This window comes from Cyprinus carpio, chromosome B17, assembly GCF_018340385.1.
Source record: "Cyprinus carpio isolate SPL01 chromosome B17, ASM1834038v1, whole genome shotgun sequence".
NCBI lineage: Eukaryota > Metazoa > Chordata > Actinopteri > Cypriniformes > Cyprinidae > Cyprinus > Cyprinus carpio.
The window spans coordinates 18872099-18897601 of record NC_056613.1 but is presented as its reverse complement, the minus strand read 5'-3'; the positions used below and the strand labels follow the sequence as shown (position 1 = coordinate 18897601).

The following is a 25503-nucleotide window of genomic DNA, read 5'->3' as shown; positions in this document are numbered from 1 at the left end:
TATATATTGTTTGGACGCTTAAGGTCAACACAAAATCATAATTGTCCTTATTTACTTCCTTGATGAATGTTCTTCTTTATTGATATCCTCAATCAGTTAATAACTTTATTTAATTGATGACACTTAGGCTGCTTAGGCTACTGGGTAATATTAACCCTCTGGAGTCTAAGGGTATTTTTGGGGCCTGGAGAAGTTTTGTCATGCCCTGACATTTGTGCTTTTTTCAGTTTCTTATAAATACCTAAATGGCTAAAGTCTAATCTCACTGTAATCAGCACAAACTGGGCTATAATAATATGTGAGCAGCATGTATGTACATGATTGTGTTTTTTGAGAAAAAAAAATGTTATGCGTGGTTAGTGAAAAACTAAAAATGTTAAATCACTTGAATAAGGCAATAAAACACATACAGACAATTGGTTCCCGGGACTTTTGAGAACTGGAGCTTGTAGCCTAGAATTTTTTTTTTCTAAATGATGTGAAAATCATCTTGTTTACTCACTTACAGAAAACAATATATTGATTTAAATTTTCTAAGACACTTTTTGTTGATAAAAGTCATATGCGAGTAGGCGTCAACTATCATGAATTCACACCTGACAAGACAAAGGCCTGCATAATGAGCTGCATAATGAGCCATTTAGTCAGCTGTGTCACTGAGAGGGATGAGTTACAAGAAAGAATGTGAGGACAAAATAAATGTATATAATTTTATGTTTGTAGTTTATTTAGAATATATTTAATTATCCCACAACATAATTTAAGTAAACAGGTTTTAGCAATCATATATATTCATCTGATACAGTATGTAACTTTTCACAATCAAAAGAATTCCTGGTGGATAAAATAAAGTCCCTTTATTTTGCTCACTGAATATCCTGTGGATACCCTTCATGCAGAAACATGTCACATTCCAAACAGCAATTTATGGAGACATTAACAACAGCTGTATGGAATTTTATGTATTTTGTGACTTGGAGCCCCCTATACTCATTTTATTAGTGATTGATTGATTGATTGAGCTTAAGGAACACAATTTGGAACATTCTGTAACAACTTTATTGCATTTACATTTAGTCATTTTGCAGACGCTTTTATCCAAAGCGACTTACAATTGGGGGCCACATAAAGCGATTCTTCTTAAAGAGGCAAACAGACACAGGAAGTGCTTGTAATACCAAGTTTTAGACATTGTTCAAATAAGTACAAGCTAGAAAGAGAAGGAATAATTAAAGAGAAAGATGAAGTCAAGTAGCTTCGGAAGAGATGAAAATTGTCAGGGATTCTGCATTCCGGATAGGGTTGGGAAGATCATTCCACCAGCCAGGAATGGTGAACGAGAATGTTCTGGAAAGTGATTTTGTGCCTCTCTGCGATGGTACCATGAGGCGTCACTCACGAGCGGCTCTCAGACTTCTGGAGAGGATGTAGATTCATAGTAGTGAGTGGAAGTAGGTGGGTGCTGAGCCTGTGGCTGTTCTATATGCAAGCATCAATGTCTTGATATTGATTCAAGCAGCAACCAGTAGCCAGTGCAAGGAGATAAAGAGAGGTGTAACATGGGCTCTTTTGGGCTCATTGAAAACCAGTCGTGCCGCTGCATTCTGAATCATTTGTAGAGGTTTGATTGTGCTTGATGGAAGTCCAGCCAGAAGAGCATTGCAGTCCAGCCTAGAAATGACAAGGGCCTGAACAAGAAGTTGTGTAGCATGCTCCGTAAGAAAGGGCCTGATCTTTCTGATGTTGTGCAATAAAAACCAGCAAGATCTAGCAGTCTTTGCAATGTGGTCTTTGAAGGTCAGCTGGTCATCAAAGATTACACCAAGATTTCTGACCGAAGTTGATGGGGTAATTGTAGAAGTACCTAGCTGGATGGAGAAATTATGCTGTAGAGTTGGATTGGCAGGGAAGACTCAGTCTTTGCCAGGTTGAGCAGTAGGTGATATTCTTTCATCCATGCCGAGATGTCCGCCAGGCAGCCTGAGATCTGTGCAGCTACCGTTGGGTCATCCGGTTGAAATAAGAGATAGAGCTGTGTGTCAGCCCAGCAGTGCTAGGAGAAACCATGTGCCTGTATGATGGGACCCAGTAATGTCGTGTATGTGAAGAAGAGGAGGGGTCTTAGAACTGATCCCTGAGGGACCCTAGTGACCAGTAAATGTGCTTTGGATACTTCCCCTCCCCGACCCACCCTGAAAGACCTACCAGTGAGATAGGATTCAAACCAGCGAAGTGGAATCCCTGTGATGCCCAGTGATGAGAGGGCAGACAGGAGGATCTGGTGATTGACAGTGTCAAAAGCAGCAGATAGATCTAGCAGAATAAGAACTGATTATTTGGAATCAGCTTTTGCAATCTGCAGGTCTCCGTGACTGACAGTAGCGCAGTCTGAGTTAATGGCCACTTCTGAAACCTGACTGGTTAGCGTCCAGTTTGTTGTTCTGTGAGAGAAACAATGATAACTGGTTGAAAACAACTCTTTTGAGGGTTTTGGCTATGAATGGAAGGAGAGAGACAGGTCTGCGGCTATCTGTGAGTGAAGTGTTTAATGTAGGTTTTTTGAGCAGTGGGGTTTCACGAGCTTGCTTGAATGCAGTGGGGAAGGTACCCGTGAGGAGAGATGTGTTGATGATGTGTGTGAGTGCTGGTAAGAGTGTAGGAGAGATTGCTTGGAGGGGATTGGGTCTAGAGGGCATGTTGTAGGGTGCATTATGTTCAAAATTTGAGTTTACTCAATTAATTTGTGTTAAAACTACATGAATCATTGACATAACTGGGCAGTGGATCTGTAGTTCCCAGTATGCTTTGCAAGGAGAGTAAATTTAGGATTAAGCATTTTTATTTATTTTTTAATAAAGTAAAAGCCATGTTAGTGTTTAATGTTTAGTTATGTTGAACATTTAGAGTAGTTTCTGTAATGTTTTTGAATTTTGTTAGTTGTCCATTATGCTGAAGAGTCTTGCATGATCTTAGGCTGTGGGCAGAAAATGTGATTTGAATTAAATTAATTAAATATTTTAAAAAATAATAATAATAATAATAAAATAAAAAATTATGTTTCTCCCACATAAGAAAAATTTTGTTTGATAAAAGAAGATTAATTTAAACACACTAGAGTAAATTAATTAGACTAAGCCACCTAAATCAAATTGTGTTTATTTTTGTTTGAGTGTAGGCTACAGCTCAGTAAGAGGAATTCACTGTAGTAAATATATCACTGTCATAATTACAGTGGATAGCTGTAGCCTATAAAATGTTGTAACTGTATTAAATAATTTTAAAATTATGTGGTGTTAACATGGCACCGGTCATGAGGGGGCGTCCTGCATTATGTAGAATATTTTTTAAAGACTAATATGAATATTCTTATGAGTCTTCAGATCTCCCAATATGTTTTATGACATAAATGCTAAACAACAGTGCTATTAATTTCATGTATAAATTGTTTTACCTTGCAAATAAGCACTTTTGAATGCTTGAGTGCATATTTCCCCTAGTAAGTGTGACTATACAGTTAATGTTGTTTTACAAGAATTCAGAACTCCAGAAACTAGTTTTGTGAAATGTTTACTTGAAACGTCTGCTTGCATTTTTCTATTAAAATATGCCACTTGGTTTGTATTGTTATTTAGTGCAATGGCATAAATCCATTGAAAAGTAAATATATAGCTTATATCCTTTTTATATATTATCCATCTATTGAGCACTGTAATCTAACTTGTGAAAATAAAGCTCTTGTTTTAAGTCCACGATTATAAATAGCATCTGTTACATGCATCGCTTATCATTTGCCTGGAATAAACACTTTAGATTGATACTATGAGTAAGCGTGTGTATCTGGTTTAGAGTTTGAAACGTTTATACAATGAAAACAATGGACAGAGACAGACGAGCCTTAGGTAGGTGGTTTCCCCTGAACTGTCATCGTACAGTAAGATGACGTTTCCCAGTGGGTCACATGATTAGTCTCTTACAGTAAAAACCCAATATGGCAGAGATGGCAGGTCTTGCACGGTAACTAAAGCAACATCAACACTTTCTACAGCACTCAGGTCGATTTTGCGCGACCGACCGCAGACATGAGGGAAAGACAGAAGAAGAAAAAGGGGAGGACATGGGCAGAGGCCGCCAAAACGGTAAAACCAGAGACTTCTTGAGCGTTTGTTTAGCTTGTTTTCGCCTTGTGCTCCCACTTGTACAACTGTGTTTATGAGTTCATGACCCGCTGGTGTAGGCGACGTATTGCGTGTGCATTTCGGGGCCTGTTCTCGGTCGGTGTTGTTAAAGTGCATTTAGATCCATACACTGCCTAACCGTGACATAATGCATGCATGAAACGGTTTTCTTCATAATTACGTACCATTTGGGAACTTTTGATCCGGGTGGTGATTGCATGAAGCGTCTGTAGCATGACGTTGGTGTCAGTTGCTAGCTCGCGCAAGGCAGCTTAGCGCGCTTATACAGACTAGTGACACTTCGCTGGTTAGCCAGTTAGCTTAGCACAACTAAACCCGCATAAACAACCCAGTACTGCCATTAACCTCTCGAGGACACAACAATATTACTGTAATTTTGAATTCGTCTGTGTTTTCTGCAGTAAAAGACCATAATCATTGCTCGCTCGAGTATGTTGTGTCGGTAACGTTAGACACCGAGAGCTTGCCAGACGCAGCTTGTTTACTTTTGTGCGCCCATGTTTTTGTAGGATATCTTAAATTAGCGCCATATGCGGCATACGAAGTTGATAGACTGTAACTGAACAGTGTATGTCTTCAAACTAACAAGTCCCACGTTTATTTACAGCTTCCGATTATGCACCTGTTTTGCGAAGTCCGACTTGTGAACCAATCTTCAGTCGGATCTTTTAATGAATCGGTTTACCAAGAATCTGACTTTTTAATATCCGTTTATTTACGAATTCTTCTGAATCAGACATTTTTTGGACGTGTTTAACTCTGAAAGTGATTAGCTCACCCACACATGCGTCTATTCGTAATTAAAGAACGTTTAAAGTAGGCTACGTTATAACAGATTTGCAGTATGTTGAACTTGGAAGATTACAATAAATGAGCTATTTTAATAAAACTTAAAGTCGAAATTGATCCATATCTGTTTTATAAATTCATTTTATATGTCTTATTGTGAACAGTTTATACGTGCATATGTTAAATTTGGACTTTGTGCAATCAAAATGTAATAATAACTCACTGTTCTTTATTTTTATTAATCAATTAACAAATAAATATACAATATAACAGCGTACCAACCAACAGTAGATTAAAAAACAACAACAACTCGATCTAGAAACAACCTTCTTCTCTTTGGTGACGTATGCAGGACGTCACGTGTCCAATCATTTACACAGCATTGTTTTCAACTAAAAATGGAAAAACATTTATGAACCGTTTTGGCTGTTCATTTACACAACAATGGCAGTTTGGGGGCTTCAAAAATCAAACAGATTTCAACTGCAGGTTTTTAAAAAGGATACTCTTATCATCTCAGTCTAAACTACAAAAATGCAAATTTATAAAAACGGTAACGTCATTCGCATGTGTATTGTGTGTTCAGGTTACAGGTATGTGTGTGTGCAGGTGTGTAGTGTTTTTTTACAATGTGCCATCGCCAACTGCTGGTCTGGCATACATAATATAGCATTTAGTTTCGCGGATCCATGTTGTCCATGTTGTCACCTGTACACAAAACATTTAAAAAGCACAAAGGAAATCTTTTCTGTTATTAGTATGTGGTGTAAGTCTCCACTTGGTTTTTCTATTTCAGTAATCCATTGCACTCAGATATATAAATCACAATACAGAACAACAGAGCCGTTGCTACTTCCTTTTCATCTTGACTTCAGTTGAAAAAAAAAAAAAAAAAGCATGAGCCTACAAAGGTTTTACAACATAAAGAACCTCTGAAACTGTTTTGTTTTTAGCAATTTTTTAAGGAACTGTTCGTAAGAACTCATTTGAGGGTATGAGTCAGATCTTCCATTATTAGTAAAAAATAAAGCACACAGACTAATAGCTGTCACTGGTGGGCATTTTTCCATTTCAAACTGATCTATGTACTATACAAAAGAGGCTTATGGGGAAAATACAGACGTGTAGGTGTACCATGGTAGCGTTTTGCCTTAATATCTGCTATTTCTTACGTATTATAATACACTTTACTATAATAAAACTCAATACAATGGCCACAAAAGATAAATGGAATCTTTCAATGGAACCCTAAAATGCATGTGTGTCTTTGCATTAAATAACACATATCAAACCCTATTAAAAAGCATTAATAAAATAATAATAATAAAAAAAAAAAACTTGTGTGAACTTGGAACTGGGTTCATACATCTACCTGCTATGCAAAAAAAGGTCTCAGAAATGAAAAGTTGTTTCTGAGAAACATTTAATTGCAGATGGTGAAATTCATAGATTTGTAAGAGTGACTGAAGAGTCCAATTATTGCTAACTATAACTAAAACCATAAAAAAAAATCATCATTTGAAATCAAATAAAACATTAAAAAAGTTAAACTTATTTTATTTAAACTGGTTGCCAAGCCAATATTTCTTATTTTTCATTTAATTTAAATTGAGGTACTAAAATAAAAAAAAAAAACTTAAATGACAAAACACAACAAAATGACTGAAACTGTATCTAATATTAAATTGAAAACAAAAAATAAAATAAAATCTATAGTAGTACATCAATAGTAATAAAATATCACAGGTTTACAGATACATTGTGATGCCTTTGAATGTGCCTTGTGTCTAAGAATCTGTAAGCAAATGCATGGATGAATAAATGTACTTTCCTGACCAAAGTTAAGGATGACTGAAATGTATTCAGGACGTGAGATCACATCATCAGTGTGACACAGCAGGGGTGAAGCAGCTCTTGGGCCTCCATCCAGCAGCTGACTTCATGTGTGGCTAAAAGCCACAGATCACTTGGAATGTCTGGAGTCCGTTTGCGTCTCCCAAACTCTCGAAGCACAACCACTTTTGAATGTAACTCTCTCATCCAAACTTACATGTTTCTCTGACCCATTCAGAAGTAGGTCAGTTTCAGAGAGGGTTGTCTGCTTCGGTGAGGTCAACTAATGATAGAATTCGAAGTCATTACTGTTTAACCAAACCTCCTTTTTTAACTGACCATCAGATGGAATTCATTCTTTCTGCGGCTGAGTCACTGCTGAATTGTTCACTTGTTTCCGTAATACTGTTCACAGGTGCTTGAGAAGTACCCCAACACACCGATGAGTCATAAAGAGATCCTGCAAGTGATTCAGAGAGAAAGGCTGAAGGAGATAAGGTGAGGTCATTTTTTCTTTTTATTAAAATAGCAATTTCTTTATCACACACACTTTACTACAGATTGTGCAGGTTGCCCCTGAACTGTACCACATCATATGTATTTTCGGTTTTATTTATTGTATTTTTTTTGTGGCCACATATCTAATTTAACTCTTTTACATCTTTTACATATCTCTTTTTTTGTTTTTATTTAATTTCTCTGTTGTCTTCCAGAAGGTAAGATTATACAGTAGTACATCCTCTCCTCCAACTAACGTAAATCCATTAGCCAAGCCCTATGCATGTTATTAACATGTCCCCAGTTGACACAGCATGCAGAGGGACTCCCAAGAGGACCTAATGACCGTGGCTTTGACCATAGTGCTTGTCCTCCGAAATGGCTAGTGGCTTGTTGTGCTTCTGCCAGATTTGCTCTGTTGAAGATGCTACATAATAGCTATACTAAATAAATGTAACCTCCTTAAAAAGCCTGTTTTATTATCACTGCGATTATTTTTTGAAATACTGTAGATTAAAACTAATCAGAAGTTTTCTTGAGAAGACAAATAGTACAAAATAAAATTTAGAAAATTTAAGTCACTTTTGTTCCTTGAAATAAAGTTGACATGAAATAAGATGAAAAACTGAAAATGAAAAATTGTTGTATAAAAACAACGAACTGAAATAAGTTCAAGCACTAAATCACTAACTGCAAGTAAATAAAAACTAAAACTGAACAGTCTAAACTAAATCAAAACTGAATATAAATAAAAACATATTTAACCTAAATAGTAAAAACAAAACTAGAAATATAAAAATAATAGCTAGTTAAAATATATATATATATATTTTAAATATTATTAAAACAACTATAATAGTATATAAATAATAATAATAATAAAAAGAGCTTCCTTTTACATACAAACTACAGTTTACTTAAGTTATTTATTTATTTTTGGCTTTAAATTTACTTTATATTTTCTTTGAAAGATTGTATTAAAGTACTGAATTTTAATGTCTGTGTATATTATGTGCCTTGACAATTTCTCCTCAGTCGGTAGCAAAGGATGTATATTAAAATATTATATAGAAATGTTTGTAGTATAGTATAATTCACGTGCATTTTGTTTATTTTGCATTGTGTTGCACAGTTAGAAATGGAAGACAAATTGCAAATAACACTTTTAATATGTTTATGCCAAGAAAAAAAGCCTTTTTGTCATTTTTTTTTAGCCATATTCAGTCATTCAGACATAATGTTGCATGTTTTCAGTATTTTTAAATAAAATAATTTTACTTTATATAAATTTATTTTGACACACAAATATCTGGAATACAACCACTGAACCGTGATCTTTGTTGCAGCTTTTCAGTTGTGTGAAGACAGTGATTGATTGAATCAGCTGTTTTGTTTTTTATTCCAGTGGAACGTCACCTCTTGCCTGTCTCAATGCCATGCTCCATACAAACTCACGTGGAGAGGAAGGGATCTTCTACAAGGTCCCCGGAAAAATGGGAGTCTATACACTGAAGGTAAACATACTTAACCATAACCAGAATCTCACAGCAACTCTCACAAAATAAATGTTTCTTACATGAACAGAATTCCTGTAGCTCAGCATGGTGTTAGATTCGATTGCAGAGAGATGAATTACACAGAGTGCAGCAGTTGGGTTCTGGAAGTACAGTAAAAACTCCATAAAACTCAATTTTCCCCTTAAGGAAAGTGATTTTTAACAGTAAATTGTAAACCTTTAAAGACAGAGCTGTTATGAGCTCCAAGGTTATTACTCTGTATGCTTTTGTTTAAGCCATCTATTCATATTATTTCAACTTGTGTTTAAAATAATCATGTTTAACGGCATAATTTGTTGTAAAAAAAAAAAAAAAAAAAAAAACTACATTACCCATAATGCCGTGCACAAAATTCATCCAATCAGAGTCACAGTGAGCAAATTATGCCAAAAAAAGATATGCATAAAAAAAAGTTACATTTGTGTATTAAATATATTTATATATAATATAAATTATATAAATATATACATATAAATACATATATTTTCAAAATATATACTGTACGAGTGTGTATTTATATATACATAATAAATATACACAGTATACCACACGTAAACAAAAACTTTTATTTTGGATATGATTAATTGCGATTAATCGTTTGACAGCACTAATATATATACATGAATATATGAATATATATATATAATCAAAACATAAAATATATTGTTTTCACCATTGTTTTTAATTTGATTGTCATTTTTTATATTTCTTGGGATTGTAGTTTTTTCCTTCACTAAAGATGTTAGGTACACAATTTTTTCTTTTTTTGGACTTTCAAATACTTTTTGGCTTCAAATAAAAGTTTGTAGTGCCGTGGTTCACCTCATAGCTGGTTTGCTTGTTTTATGGCTTATAATTTTTTAACAGAGCATTTTTAAAAATCCTAACTGGAAAAATGAGTGGAAAAAATGCTTCCAGAACCAATGGTGCTGAAAAAGTGAACACACATTAATAAACTATATACTGCTGCTAACATGTCTTCCTTGAATGAAAAGTAAATATAAATGTGGGGTTTCTATTGCTTTGATTTGTTCATACAGTTCTGCTGACTGATATGAATATTTACCATACCACTGTTATAATCAATGCTTGTTGTTCCCATAACAGGCCCCAATTCTCCCAATCATCTATTAAATGTATTAATTAACATGAACTGTTTGATCAGATTCAAATGAGCTGTTTTAATGGAAATTAGGGTTGTGCATGTGATGTGTATGGTTTGTGTTTGTATGTGAGCAGAAAGACATTGGAGACGTGGTGAAGGAACTGTCAGAAGATGCTTCAGAGGACAGCAGTGATAACATGTCTGATACCCGATGCACAGAAAATACCAGCACCACTACCTACAGCAAAGATGGACGCAGAGGAAGGTGGAAGAGGAGAGGTACCACATTTTATGAATTATGTATTGTATAGCCATAATTAGAGCTGGAGTGTGCAATGTTTTCATCCCTAGTGTCACCAAATAGAACTGAATTCATAATAATGTTCAAACAGGTTTCCTGAACACTCCACCTGAGCAATGAAATCACCAAAGTGCTACTGGGAGGAATTAACATACAGACAGCTTGTGTCTGTATATTAAACTGGGTTTTAACATTTAACAGATCATCTCTTACTTAAACGCATTATACTCTACCATTCAAATGTTTGGGGTTGGTAAGTTTTGAAATTATATTATTGATTTTTTTTTTTTGTATAATACACGATTATATAGATATTTTATAAGCAGTGGTGTGTTGTTAGTTAAATAACTCGCTTTTGCTCACCAAGGCTGCATTTTTTTTTTTTTTTGTGCAAATATACAGTAAAAAGGTAATGTTGTGAACATTTAACAATCTAAATGAATAGTTTTCTATTTTAATATGCTTTCAAATGTAACTTTTTTTTTTTTTTTTTTTTGTGATGGCAAATCTTTTCTCCAGTCTCTCATCTGTTGTGGGACGGAGTATGCAGATTACATTCTGAACCATAAATGTGTAACTCATACGCTGATATGTATAAATGTCATCACATTGAAGTTTAGGTTTGCCCAGTTCAAGTCAAAATATTCTTTGAATGCAAAACACCCTTTGAACAGGAAATTCAACTCTTTTTTTTTTTGATACCACTTCCTCATATATATGAGAAAGTAGTACGACGCTAACTGAACAAATGTAGGTTTTACCTCAATTCTTCTTGTAGAAACGAACTATTTGAGAATAATGCACTCTAACAGAGTGAATTCATGCAGAACCAAGTACTGTAAGTAAGACTTTCATCTAAATAAAGCCGTGGATTAAGAAAATGAAGATTACTGTGAGACCAAACCAGGAAATAATTATTGCTTTAGCAGCATGTTGTTTATGAAAGTTAGTTTTATTAAGTGTTTGTCTTTTTAAAAACACCCATCCTTTAAAAATGTGCTTGGCTGACTGTAGAGTTATATTACAGTGAAACACATTGTGTTTTCATTTTTACGGCTTAGGTTCTGATCTCAGTACATGGTTGTTTTTAGTTGTGTTGCCACTACATATTACATTCGCTAAATATATAAATATCTTGCAGACTCAAACATTTGTTGTGAATTCTGCAGATTTAAATATGTCAAAAAGGAAAGTTAAAAAAGCTTATTTATAAATTTATGATTATCACGGAACAACATAAAAGCAACATAATTTCCAAGTGCAATTTAAAAACTTTTTTTAATAATAAAAACACACTAAGAAAAAAATATATTTGAATGCTTTTTTTTAAATATTTTTAAAAATTTCAGAATATAGACTAATTATGCATATGCCGGTTCAATTGTGTGCGAGTATAACTGTGTTTGTGGTATTGATGTGCAAACATGCAACTAATGTATTGCTTTCCTATCATTCTCAGTGCCAGCAAAACTGCAATCTCAGCCATCCTCCCCACAGTCTCGCTGTTCATCTCCGTCAGTCTCCAACAGCAAACTCATATCCCCATCACAGAAACACAGCAAGAAGGCCCTCAAACAGGTACTGCCACCTACACTTATTATTTCTGCTTATTTATTAGGTTATAAATAATAAATACTGAATAACTTATTTAATATACCATGGTAGATATATCCATGTGGTATCAGTAATGCTTCAAGGTATAGTTCACCCAAAAATGAAAATTCTGTCATTAATTACTCAACCTCGTGTCGTTCCAAACCTGCAAGACCTTCGTTCATCTTCGGAACACAAATTAAGGAACTACCACGTTCATGGCCCAGAAAGATAGTAAAGGTAGTGCGTCGTGATCAAACGGCAACCTCACGCTCTCTCTCGTGAAGCTAATAAGACTCTCCATGTTAAAAAGCCCAACTTTACAGCAGAAAAAAAACCTGTTTACAGCCTGGTTCAAAAAATTATTTTGGTCTATATAGCTAATTTTGCCCTTCATGACAACTGTGAGGGGGGTGAATTTTTTTAGAACTCATCCGTTTAAATTATATTAAGCCTTAAAGTTCTGCATAATTAAGGGCGTGGCCACTTGAGTGACAGGTGGATTGCAGCTGCTGACACTGCCGTCGCTAGGTGGGCATGGTTTCAGCATCCAGCTCCCGCCTTTTTGCCCATTTTCGATGATCCAGGAGTGACACGCGGTGACGCGCAGCCAATATGGCGATGGCCCACTCTGCCCACTTTAAACTTCAAAAACGCTCTTCAGGAATCTACGGGTGACAACACGGACACTACGTCCATGTTTTTATACAGTCTATGGTTGTGATACTGTTGTGAATGTGTGTTGAAGAAAAAAATGTTGAATAAAGTCAATTTGTTTTGTTTTTTATTTGCGTACAAAAAGTATTTATTCTTGTAGCTTCATAAAATTCAGGTTTTCACATGGACTATTTTAACGATGTCCTTACCACCTTTCTGAGCTTTGAAATGTGTCTCAGTGTAGTTGCTATTTATGGAGGCTCAGAATGCTCTCAGATTTCATCAAAAATATCTTAATTTGTGTTTAATTTTTTGGTGAACCGTCCCTTGAAGCATTACTGATACCACATGGATATATCTACCATTACAATCTTTATTGAATTACACAGTTCTGCTGTTGCACAATATACACTGTCATACCGCCCTGACCTGCTGTGATATTAACCACTGTTTAAACCTTAAGCAATTGAGACCCCCGTGCTCTCTGTTTGCAACACAGCAGTAACCTATGTTACGTAAGCTGTGGGTTTATAGACATTCTCGTTTTTTGTCATATTTCATTCATAGGCACTGAAACAGCAGCAGCAGAGGAATCAACGGCGGCAATGTGGAATCTCCAACGCCTCCAGCCCACGACTGCTCCTCAAGACTGTCAAAGACATGACTCACGACTCCTCCAAATCCTGTACATACATGCAACATACATACTCCTTCAAATACTGTACATACATACAGTATGTCAGTTTGAATCAAATTAAAGCCTGCTCTTTAGTTGTGTCCAATGTAATTTTTGACTGCTCATATAAATGCAAAATACATATTAAACAGAATGTCTCTGTTTGCTCTAGCTTGGGAGCTGAAACAGACAGAGCGCTGCCCTGCCAGTCCACAGAACTCTACCTCCAGCTCGTCCTCCTCCATCAAAGCAGATGTGTGCCACACGACCGGGGCCCGGAAGGTGTCTCAGCGCACCGGTAGGCTCAGTGCCAGTGAGTATCTTCACAGATCACTGTAATTCGTGTCAGCACATGAGATGCCGTAACTGATCCACCAGCCTTGGATTTTCAGGACAACTGAGGCGTACCAAGTGTGAGATAGATGTCGAGACACCAGATTCCATCCTTGTCAACACCAACCTGCGAGCGCTCATCAACAAGCACACGTTCTCAATGCTGCCTACAGAGTGTCAACAGAAGCTTCTTAAGATGCTGCCAGAGGTTGACCAGCAGGTAGTGAAACACAAAAGGACCCTGCGGTGTTGAACATACCATATGATTTTGTGGATCATGAATCTCTGATTGTTATTGATAATTCTTTGCAGGCTAGTATGGATGGTGCACTGAAGGTGACCAGCTCTGCCTTGAACAATGAGTTCTTCACATCAGCAGCACAATCTTGGAAGGAGAGGTTGTCAGAGGGTCAGTTGTTGTCCTCAATGATTTAAAAGTAGCATTGCTGGCATTGCTCTTGAACAGCATTGGTTATTAAAATTTAGGTGAAAATATCAGTGTTGATGCAACATAACACAGAAGCAAATATACTGAAAAAGTATATAAAATAGACTGTATGTGGAGGTGTACTTGTCACCCAGTTTATTCTGCAATCGAAAGTGTCCAATAATACAGGGGCTACAGAAATAAAATTATCTCAGTGTAGACACCATGAGGAGGCAGTGTCCTGTAGAAAAATACTGATTTTTCTAAGCTTCCAATATTGCAAGAGTCATTTGAATTTACCTAATCTTAAAAAAAAATTCCAGAGGAACTATACATTTTTATATATATATATATATATATATATATATATATATATATATATATATATATATATATATATATATATATATATATATATATATATATATATAAGTAAGGTAAACATTTTGCAGCGGAAAAAAGTTCCTTAGTTGTGCTATAAATAAATTTATCTTCAATATTTGTGTGACATATGCAAGGCTGTATTCTCAGGTGAGTTCACACCAGAGCTGAGACTGAGAATGCGGCAAGAAATCGAGAAGGAAAAGAAAGTGGAGCTTTGGAAGGAGCATTTCTTTGAGAGCTACTATGGTGAACAGTAAGTCAGCCACCAAGCCTCATGGAAATACTGAAAAAGAAAATCAGAGAGTATGGTCTAGTTCAGGGGTGTCCTATTCTGGAGGGCCATTTTCTCTTTCTTTTTTTTTTGCAGAGTTTAGCTCCAACACATCTAAGTTTCTAGTGATCCTGAAGACATTGATTAGCTGGTTTAGGTTTGCTTAATTAGGGCTAAACTGTGACATAATGTGGCCCTCCAGGAGCAGGATTGCATCCCCTGAAGCCTGAAAATTGATGGAAAATTGGTTGGTGGTTCACTAGATTATTGTATCATAGGTGATGTTTTGTTTTTGAGGTCCTTTTTTCTAATATTCTGTCTCTTCTTGCTTGTAATTTCAGATCTGGACTGAGTATAGAGGAATCCAGAGAGCTGACAGAGGATAGGAGTGTTCCTGAACCAGCTAAAAGCACAGTCCTATCAGAAAAGCCAGATACTGTCAAAGAGTCTCAGAGGGTAAACCCCGTGACAGAGGTCATCCACATGGAGTTGAGATCCAGAGATGTGAAATCAACTGTAACACATGTCTCAACTGAAGAGCCGGTCAAACCTCCTGCTCCAGAGCAATTACATTTATCCTTAGACACGAGAAAGGATGCACAGGAAGAACTGATTCCGGAGTCCTCTGTTCAAAAAGGAGTGGAGCCCAAACCTGACAGTGAAAAAGCACTGGAAAATGAGATCACATGTAAGTCCCCAGCATCTCCTTTGGAAGCAGTGGTCACCTGTTTGAAAGGAAACGAGACACACACCCCTAAAGATGAAAGTCCCGTTGGTGAGGCTGGACAAACCGTAATGGAAAGGAATAAGGCTGGATCTCCAGTAACTGCTGCCACATCTGAGCCTCTAAAAAGAAAAGTCTCTGATGAACAGGATACAGAGCTCAGAACAGAGAAGAAGCCCCGTGTCACTTCATCAGAAGCGTCATCCACAGTGACAGCTAAAGAAAAAGTACAACAAAGAGTACCTCCTCTCAAAGTAAGTTTTAGGATTCTTTCATTTGAACAATACCCTAGCCTTAAATGGATAGTTCACACAAAAATCGAAATTCTGTTGTTTCAAACCTGTAAGACTTTTGTTCATCTTCAGAACACAAATTAAGGTATTAATTAGGAGAGCAACTACCAGGTTTAAGGCTCAGAAATTTATTAAGGACATTGTTAAAATAGTCCATGTGACATCAGTGGTTCAACCCTAATTTTATGAACGCACGAGAATACTTTTTGTGGGCAAAGAATGCAAAAATAACGACTTATTCAATAATTTCTTGTCTTCCGTGTCAGTCTTCACTGCGCATTCATAAGAGTACCACGACAAGTGTGTGGTGCTGCTGACACAGGAGCCAGTGTTCTGACGTAGAACGTCACATGGACTTTTTAAACATTGTCCTTACTACCTTTCTGGGCCTTGAACATGTCAGTAGCGTTGCTGTCTATGCAGGGTCAAAAAGCTCTCGGATTTCATCAGAAAAATCTTAATTTGTGTTCTGAAGATGAATGAAGGTCTTATGGGTTTGGGACGATATGAGGTTGAGTAATTAATGACAGAACTTTCATTTTTGAATGAACTATCGCTTTAAGTATTAAACAGTGTTCCACACCCAGTCTACGCCAGATGAGAGTAATGCGATTCATCAGAACCCATTAGAATCATTTGTGCTATTTCCGACATGAATGATAATCGGATTTGGAATGGTTGCTTTGATGTTTCCAATGTAGACACCTTTAACCTGTTGGCAATGGTCAAACCCAGTGTAGACATGATGTTGCGTGTCGTTTGTACTACAGTACCTATATGATTGATGTATGTGTGGCTGTTATATTGTGTGAGTTGTTGAGGAGAGGATTTGCTATCGCTTTTCTAAGCAATCAGACTTGTATACAACCAGAACACTCTAGCAATCACCTAGGCATGTTAAAAACACTCAGAATCCTTTAGCAACCACATAGCAATGCCCAGGCAACCACTCAAAGCACCCTAATATTGTAGTACACCATTGCCATAGAAGAACCTTTTTGTCTAAATGGTTCCATAAAGAACCTTTAACATCTGAAGAAACTTTCTGTTTCACAAAGTGTTCTTTGTGGGGAAAGAAGGTTCTTCAGATTATAAAAAGGTAAGAAAGAGATGGGTCTTTAAAGAAACTTTGACTGAATGGTTCTTTGTGGAACCAGACATGGTTATTCTATGTGAAGAACCTTTTAAGCACCTTTATTTTTAAGAGTGTAGGGAATTTTTCTGTACAAAGAACTGTAGAAAATCAAAAAGTTGTTTTTTTGCTGCACTATATTCATTTTTTGACATTAAATACTACGCTCAGTGGAATTTTCACTCTCATAGAAACTCTCAAACTCTTTCTTTGCAGATCCCAGTGTCAAGAATTGCCTCTGCCCCTGCATCTACTGAGCAGGTATCTCCAAGGACTCCGGTTCCCGTTCCGTTGACACCCCCTAGCATTCGACCCGGTCGCACCGGTGCTCGCACTCTAGCTGACATCAAGGCAAAAGCCCAGTTAGCACGTGCACAGCGTGCTGCAGCAGCAGCAGCCGGGTTGTCTTCCTCAGTGGGAACTGGCTCAGTCGGAGGTACCTCAACACCCTCTCCAGCTCGGTCCATGTTAGAAGATTTTTCACCAGCAAGCAGCAGAAGTCAATCTGTGTCGCCTATAAAGCTAAACTCTGGATCTCCAGCTCCTGAAGGCACAGTGACTCTCTCACAAACCTCTCCTTCCTCAGGTTCCACTGGACATCCAAGCCAGTCCTTCAGTGCAAGCCAGGGTTTTTTAAAAGATAATCGCTCTTCGATGGGGTTGCAAACCACTGGGTGTATGTTGAACCCAACGAGCAAGGATCAGCATAACCTCCTCAGTCCTGCGGGGTCTCTAGCACCTTCATGTCATTCAGGAAACGTGACTGTCTCGAACACAGTTGCACAAAACCAGAGACCACAGCAAACACCTTTTTCAGGAGCATCAGTCACCAAGCCTAGCTCTTCAATCCCAGCAAATAATCCTCTGGTCACCCAGCTTCTTCAAGGTAAAGAGGTTCCCTTAGAAAAGATCCTGCCAAAGCCACTAGCCAAGATGGAGGTTCAATCTGTGGCCATTTCTTCCAGAGATAAAGGGAATCTTGGAACCACCACTGCTGGGTTGAAAAAAGATAGCTCAAAAAACCAAGAAGATGCCAACAAACTTGAGAACCAAATTCCTTTTGGCATGCAAGTCAGAAGTGTGGACAAGTTGGTAAAAGTTGATACTCAGGACCAGATGCTCCATCCACTAGGGCACAAATGTGAGCAGAAGAACACCAGCTCCAACTCCCAATTCCAGTCCTGTCTGTTAGGTCACCTTGAGGATAACTATGACCAGAATATCCATCTAGGCATCTTTGGACGGAAAAGGGTATCCAAGCCAGCCATGACAGGACACTACCTCCTCAACGTGTCCACATATGGTAGGGGATCCGAGAGCAGCAAACGGCCCCACCTAAGTAGTAATACAGGCTCTGCCCTCCCTAACCTGAAGAAGGAGAAAATTGAAGCAGAGGAGAGTGTGAAAGAGAAGACGGATACACTTACCCTTCACCCGAATTTCCCAAGGGTCAAAGTGGAACAGCAGGGATGTGTCATAAATAAACCAGATGATGGTTTGCCCCCCCAATCCTGCTCTGATATAAAGTCTGAATCTCCATCCCTGAGTTGTTTGTCCAGCAAAGACGAAGGCAGCATTTCTATTAGAACCAAAGAAACATGCTCAAGAGCGCAGCTTGATATGTGCAGCAGTATACAGGGTAAAACGGAGCCATATCAGTTAGGGGACTATCACCAGCGCACGTTCTTGTCTCAGAAAGCCCATAATGGACCTCAGTATGGTGGCACTATCAGCATGTCTGTCCCTCACGCACTGAACCACAGCATGGCTGACACTCCAACTTCTCCCACTGTGTCCTGCAGCGGTGATGGTGAAACGGCTGCTGGAGGTATGATGTCTTTTTCCGTCACCGTCACTGCCATACCTGCCGGTCACCTACTGGATCAGAACAGTCAGGGTGAGACCTCACCTGAGCAAGCCTTCATAGAAACCTCTGGGATAGAGGACGTTCAATCAAAGTGCTACTGCCGGCTGAAGGCCATGATTATGTGCAAGGGATGTGGCGCATTCTGTCATGATGACTGCATTGGTCCATCCAAACTATGTGTCTCGTGTTTGGTGGTACGATAATGGTCAAGAGGATAAACTGCAACTTGTTCATTCAAAAAGAAGCAATCACTGCAGTGAGGGTAACAGAAATGTTACGACAGTACAGCAGTGTTCATGTATCCATTGTCATTTGAGAGGCAAGCAGTTGTGTTGTATGGGGGGAATTCACTAAGAATGAACTGCGCCCGCTAATAGTGCTGTTTATTTGCACGTACCTTCTGCTTTGTTTTAGCAGATGATATATACAGGAGTTATATGCAAATCAGGTAACATGACCAGCAAGTCAGTTCTGAGTACTTAGTTGTGGCGAATGCAGCAGACTACCTTTATCTGGCATGCTTTACTGGGCCTGTTCGGTTTGGCTGCACTAATGCAATCCAGACTTTGAGTCGGCTCTTTAAAATGCCGAAAGTGCTCGACTACACTGTATGTCTGGATATGTACCCATTCTTTTCTCAATCATTTGCGTTTCAGCCCTTTATGCGCCTGGTTAAACTGGATTGTGGATGCTAATGAAGACGCCGTAGGCTTTTGCGCGCAACTGTTTAGTGAATTCGCCCCTTTGTTTTTCTTTACAGCACAAACAAATAACACGCTAAAAGATGAGGTATGAAATGCCGAGTAATACTTCCTCTCATTCATTGAGCACCTTGTTTTAGACTCAAGACTCAATATTGAATAGTGGCAATATTTAAGCCTTGTTCTATTTCTGTTCTATTTTTTTAATATAATCTTAGAAATCGAAATGAATATACTACTATTTTTGTAGATGTTAAAAATCATGATTCCCCTCCTCCACCCTTCAAATTTCGGATCTTGTACGCATAATTCACACTAGTTTGCTGGATTAGAAACCGATAACATCAACATTTAGTCTTTGCATTTCCTGTAAAGCTATTTGTTGGTTAGTTTAAGCCTTTGTGACACAAGCAAAGAACCACACAACTGAAATACCAGTTACTGCAGAATTACTGTGAATATGTAAACCTAATACATTAACCTGCCTTGTTACTAGGTTTATATGGTACTGTTCAAAGTTATTTACGGGAAAGAAGGGAGTTTTGTCAAATATGTTAACAGGCTAGCACTTCTCTTAGATCATGGGTTTTAAATAAGAGAAGAATGTAAGAACAGGTTTATACTGATAATGGCAATAATTTGTATATTTACAATATTTATTAAATCAAGAGCATTAGTCCCTTACATCTCATTTTCTTCAGAAAAAAATGGATTTATTAGGGTTGCCCTTTTTTATGTTCAGAAAATGTCTTTGCTCTAAAAAAAAGATGATTTGTAAGAATTAAAGCACTTCTTAAACAATCTAATGTACCCTCTCAGGAGCAAAACCAGGTCTTAATCATTTCAATAGCCCGTGTCGAATCATTTAAGTTCTTTATGACACACCAGCGACATTGCCTCTAATTGGAATACTCTCTGTAACCTTTGTTTTTGGGGATAGGAAAATAATGCAGAGTATCAACAGCAAAACTATTATGAGCAATGAAGTTAAACACTCAGAAGGGAGATTTAAAGAAGATTTTTTGTTGTTGTTTTGTTTAGTATTGTAAATACTGACTTTCTTTTAGATGTACAAAAATTTCTACAAAGCATCTTGCCTAAACATATCCGATTGTCTCTGAGAACTAAAGGTTTTTAATTGTGAAATACTGTCCAGCACATCATCATTTTAATCATGTTTCAACATTAAATGTCGTGGCTCAGTTTCTGTCCTGCTAAACGGATACATTTTGATACCAATAGTTCTATGTATGTTAGAAAAAAACATGTTGCGTCTTTGAATTAGGCTTTTTTTTTAATCATCTGCCTTCCAGGCAATAGAAATGTAAAATAATTTTAGATAGGATTTGCTTGGTAATATACCAAAGTCGATTTATGGGGACTAGATAATCAGATTTTGTTTGTAATGTCTTGTCTAGTTAAGCAAAGTAATATATTTTAAGTAATATATTTTAATAAAAAGAAATCTATTTACAAAATGTTTAAGAAACAGGGTATTTACTATATCTTTATATTGGCTGTCTCATTTTGGTATACCTGTGTCTAAGGTGTACATAAACTTTTTACACAATTTTTATCGTACCAGGGCCCTTGTTGATGTTTTTGTGTGGCTAGTTTTGCCTGCGATGAATTGATGTGTCCTCACAGTGGATTTTTAATTGACTAATAATATCTGTGTGAAACTTGCAGCTCACTTTATTGATTACTGAAAGTCTAGCTTTTTACAGAAAAAAAAAATCCATCAGGTTATAGTGTTTGTGTTGTATGAATAAAATTATCTAGCGTGGTGGTTGGGTCGTGCTGAATGTCTTTGAGTGTGAGGTTGTTTCTATGTAACTGGCTTTCATTGACTTTTATCAAACTGTTGCTTTCATTTACATATATATACAGTACATATACATATGCAGCATTTAAACATACAAGAGACTCATAGAATATAACTGTGATACCTCCATTGTACTTTATATCAGGCCTTCGATCTGATTTGAATAAAAACAAAAACAAATGATGCTTGGGTTAACTTCCAGTTCTTGAAAATGTTTTAATTTGTCAGAGCTAAACAGCAGCGTTTGACTGTTGTTGGTTATTTACTGCTTTCATTTCCTTTGATAGAGCTGCAACGCATGACTTACCACTGCCTCTATCGCCAACCTTATACGCCTGTGACATTTTACAAAACACTTGGATTTTTAATTAACGAGGCAATGTTCCCCCTGCGGAACCCTGAAATGTTACGAGCTGTTGCTATTCCAGAACTTTAGAGTGGCTTCCACAGTGTGTGTTATTTTATGTTTTAAAAGTCAATTTTTTTAATGTAAAATAAAGGTGAATGTAATATAGTCATTGTAATCTGCACTTGTAAGCAAAGTGTATTTTATCAAGAAACAATATGAATAAAATACAGTAAAACGATTGCATTGATGCATTATTTTTTAATTTCTTGTTTTTAGTTATTTAAACATTAAGGAACAATACCAATGATGTATCGCTTTTACTACATATTAAAATCTCAAGAGCACAAATGTTCACTTAAAAGTTTTTATTTGTAACCAATTCATTTAATTCCAATGTGATTCAACAGATTTTTTCAATGCAAATTTGTTAAATTTTGACCGAGATATTTAAGTGGGTAAGACAAACAAACAAAACTATTTTTTCCCCTATTTAGAAAGTAGCTCTCTAAACTGAGACCTTAAAATAATGAGAAATTATAAAGCCAGGAAATCAGGCTATTTGATTTGTTTTATCAGTAGGCAATAATTTAGTTTTACCCCTACAGTGTAGGTATATTTAGCCTAACGTTTAAAAATCTATTTCTGGCTTTTGCTTTGTTTCTCTGCTGTAGTGTGTATTATTAATTAGTATATCTCAGACTATATGGACTTAATAGTTTTACTTATGCAAGCCTGTAGCCTTGTTCTGCTAATGCTGACATGCAAAATAAAAATAAACATCTTTATGTGTCTTTGACATATATAATAAGCATATACATACGCAGTGTAGTCACTCAGCATATTTGAGCAAGCATATTGCACTGCATTACATAAAACAAACAAACAGTCGGCTAATAGCTTAGTAATAATCGTGCACACGAAGAGCAATAGTGCTGCTCAGTGATGGGAAAGGCAGGAGTGCTCTGCTGTCCTCTGCTGTTGGCTGGTGCTCAGAGAAGCGCTCGTGCTGCAGTTCCTACAAGACCCACTCAAACGGAACGGTAACCACGGCACAAACAGGACGATGGGGGAGCGCAGCGCTAACAAACTGCGGATTATTGGCTCGGTATTTGTCAGCCTATATTAAAAACAAGTGAAACGAAAGAGAGGGGTGATGAAGGTGACGATGAAGATGACACGCCAGGAATCGAGCGCGAGACCGCTGATCGCTCTCATCAGATGCTGATGATGGTCGCGCGACCTGCGTGATTTCATCCCGCTGGTAAGATCATACACTAATGATGCTTTCACATTCAGATGCACATACAAACACACGCAACCAAACGTGTCCTCAGAATATCGGACCCAGCTGTATTTGTGCACCGTATAGCATCTTATTAATTTAACACGCCAGGTACACAGGGAGTTAAATAAAGATAACATGGCCGTATTCATTAAGCGTAGACGCTGTCATTTTCATTACGCGAGTGTTTGTACAGTGTGTATTTCCGTTGGTTAGTGACAAACCCTCACGTTGCGCGAGTCTTTATAAAGGTGCGGTGTGTTACTTCTACCTTTGTGGGCCTTAAATTCGCTTAGTAGTAGCCCTGCAACGTGTGATTAGATTATCAAATCGAACGGAACGATCTGAAGCCAGAAGTCATAACGTCAGCAGTGTCTTTAACGGTCAGGAATGACATAATGCTCTCTAGTGGTGTTCCGCTGATGAACGAACCGGTGCTTTTGAGTGAATCTTTTAAGTGAACGAATCTTGTTCACTTCCATGCACTGACTCGAATGTTTTGGTTCACTGAAGTGTCTCCCGCTGCCTTTCTGTCTTTAGGATCTAGTAGTAGCCTAAGACCAGGTCATTACTAAACAAATATAGGAATAGCCCTGAAAAACCTGCAGTTGTTACCTATCTATCTGATTTAACCCATTAAATGTAGGCTTAGTTTTGTTTGCATAAGTGTTGGTTCAGTGTGAAATAGGCCTAATAAAACCAGTCAAGTTAAATGTGCAACAGTTGGGTTACGGACGTAAAACTCATTACTCATTTTCTCAATTGGGAAATTGATTTGTAATGATAACTTGCAAATCTTTGTGAATGCCGACATTGATATGCATTTGTTGAAGCCATCTGTGCATTTTATTTCAGCTTATTTTTAAAATAAATGTTTAGCAGCGGAAATCATGGTGGAAAAACTACATTACCCAAGATGCTGTATGAAAATTACACCGATTAGAGAATCAAATTGTGCCAAAAGGTCTCTGCAGGGCACGCCCTATCCCATGAAACACCCTGAATTACACAGCAAAAAGAGATGTGTTAAAAATGACACATGTTGTGCAGAATTTTAACACATGTATGTAATCAAAACGGTTTCCCTGTGATTGTAAAATACTTAAAGGGATAGCTCACCCAAAAATGAAAACCACTCACCCTCATGTCGTTCCAAACCTGTAAGACCTTCGTTCATCTTCGGAACACAAATTAAGATATTTTTGATGAAATCCAAGAGCTCTCTGAACCTCCCATAGAGAGCAAGGATCCTCCTAACATGATCAAGACTCAGAAACGTAGCAAGGAGATTGTTACAAAAGTTTTGTCACAAAAGTATTCTCGGAGCTTTCTAAAATTATGGTTAAACCACTGATGTCACATGAATTATTCTAACGAGCTCCTTGCTACGTTTCTGAGCCTTGATCGTGTTAGGAGGATCCTTGCTGTCTACGGAGGGTCAGAGAGCTCTCGGATTTCATCAAAAATATCTTAATTTGTGTTTTGGGGATGAACAAAGGTCTTACGGGTTTGGAACGACATGAGGGTGAGTGATTTTCATTTTTGGGTGAACTATCCCTTTAAATATTTTATGTGTGCTTTGCAATAAGTTTAAATTATATTGTTTATATGGACATAATCATCAACTTTAAACAAATTCATTTTATATTTCACCATTGTTTTTAATTTGATTGTCTTTCGCAATGCTTTATGGGATTGTAGTTCTTTTCTTCACTAATGCCGCTGAGTCTTAAATACTTTTTTGCTTAAAGTAAAAATTTGTATGTTATGATTCACCTTGTAGCTAGTTGGCTTGGTTCATGGCTTATAATGCTTTAATGAAGACTTGTTTTTTAAATCCCTATAATAAAAATGTATAGAAAAAAAAGTGGACAGGCACTAATGCACTCTTTTCCAAATTCAGCTTCTGTTTTGAGTCTGTCACTGAATCAGTCACTTGATTTCAGTAATGCTCTGCAGTTTTGGGAAAATAGATGTGTGTTTTGTCATCTCTGTTTCTCTGTCTTTCTACAAATCTCTTTCTAGATTATATAGGCCTCTGTTCACTACTAAGGTCATGAACAGCTTGTTTATTAAAGGGGTAGTTCACTCAAATATTTGCTGAAAGTTTACTCACCCTCTGGCCATGCAAAGATGTAGATGAGTTTGTTTCTTTATTGGAACATAAAGTGAATGGGTGAGAGTTTAAACAGCTGATAAAAACATCACAATAATCCACAAGTAATCCACACGAAGTCGTCTCACCTGAATCAGCTGAGAAATATGCACAGATCAAGTACTGTTTCCAAGAGCAAACTGTTCTAAACAAATAGGTCAGTGGATTTTGATGTGAGGTGACAGCAGGGGATGGACTTTTTCACTAGAGGAAGCATAATTATGGATTATGCGATGGTTTATGATGGATTTGTATCTTACAAACACGCAGCTTTTCACTTCACAAGATGTTAATTGATGGACTGGAGTCGTGTGGATTGCTTGTGGATTATTCTGGTGTTTTTAACAGCTGTTCATTTTGACGGCACCCATTCACCGCAGAGTAATGCTAAATTTCTCCACATCTGTTCTGACAAGAAAGCAAACTCATCTAAATCTTGGATGGTCTAAGGGTGGGTGCATTTTTATTTTTGGGTGTGCCTTTTCTTAAATGAATCACTCCCACAATTTACTGCCTAACAGTCTACTGGCATAACAATGTAACCTGCAGAAAGGGT

General features: G+C 37.2%; 2 protein-coding genes across 8 annotated transcripts in view; both read left to right on the top strand.

Annotated features, from left to right (window-relative positions):
• The first annotated feature begins 3953 nt into the window (after positions 1–3953).
• Positions 3954–21748, top strand: LOC109080569 (ASXL transcriptional regulator 2). Of its 4 annotated transcripts, XM_042742654.1 has the most exons (13): positions 3955–4136; positions 7234–7316; positions 7532–7534; positions 8722–8830; positions 10112–10256; positions 11738–11856; positions 13096–13213; positions 13377–13517; positions 13597–13757; positions 13850–13946; positions 14496–14601; positions 14961–15597; positions 16985–21748. In XM_042742654.1, the coding sequence occupies exons 1-13, from the start codon at positions 4080–4082 to the stop codon at positions 18836–18838; spliced, it is 3630 nt and encodes a 1209-aa protein (XP_042598588.1). In that variant the 5' UTR covers positions 3955–4079; the 3' UTR covers positions 18839–21748. The 4 variants fall into 4 exon arrangements, with proteins under 4 accessions (XP_042598591.1, XP_042598588.1, XP_042598589.1 ...); XM_042742655.1 differs by lacking the exon at positions 7532–7534; XM_042742657.1 differs by lacking the exons at positions 14496–14601; positions 16985–21748 and having other exon boundaries at positions 3954–4136; positions 14961–15102.
• A 697-nt stretch (positions 21749–22445) lies between these two features.
• Positions 22446–25503, top strand: part of LOC109061157 (dystrobrevin beta-like) — a 41605-nt gene continuing 38547 nt past the window's right edge. For 2 of the 4 annotated variants that reach the window (XM_042742650.1, XM_042742649.1), the window contains exon 1: positions 22446–22771. The gene's annotated coding sequence lies outside the window, so the exon portion shown is untranslated. The remainder of the gene's footprint in view (positions 22772–25503) is intronic. The other 2 variants (XM_042742651.1, XM_042742652.1) reach the window with 2 other exon arrangements.

Bases quoted from the DNA above. Each gene is read 5' to 3' on its own strand.
- LOC109080569 (XM_042742654.1), top strand. From the start codon at position 4,080: ATGAGGGAAAGACAGAAGAAGAAAAAGGGGAGGACATGGGCAGAGGCC. The intron at 8,831-10,111 runs GTAAACATACTT...GTATGTGAGCAG, and splicing joins TGGGAGTCTATACACTGAAG to AAAGACATTGGAGACGTGGT. The intron at 13,947-14,495 runs GTCAGTTGTTGT...CTGTATTCTCAG, and splicing joins GAAGGAGAGGTTGTCAGAGG to GTGAGTTCACACCAGAGCTG.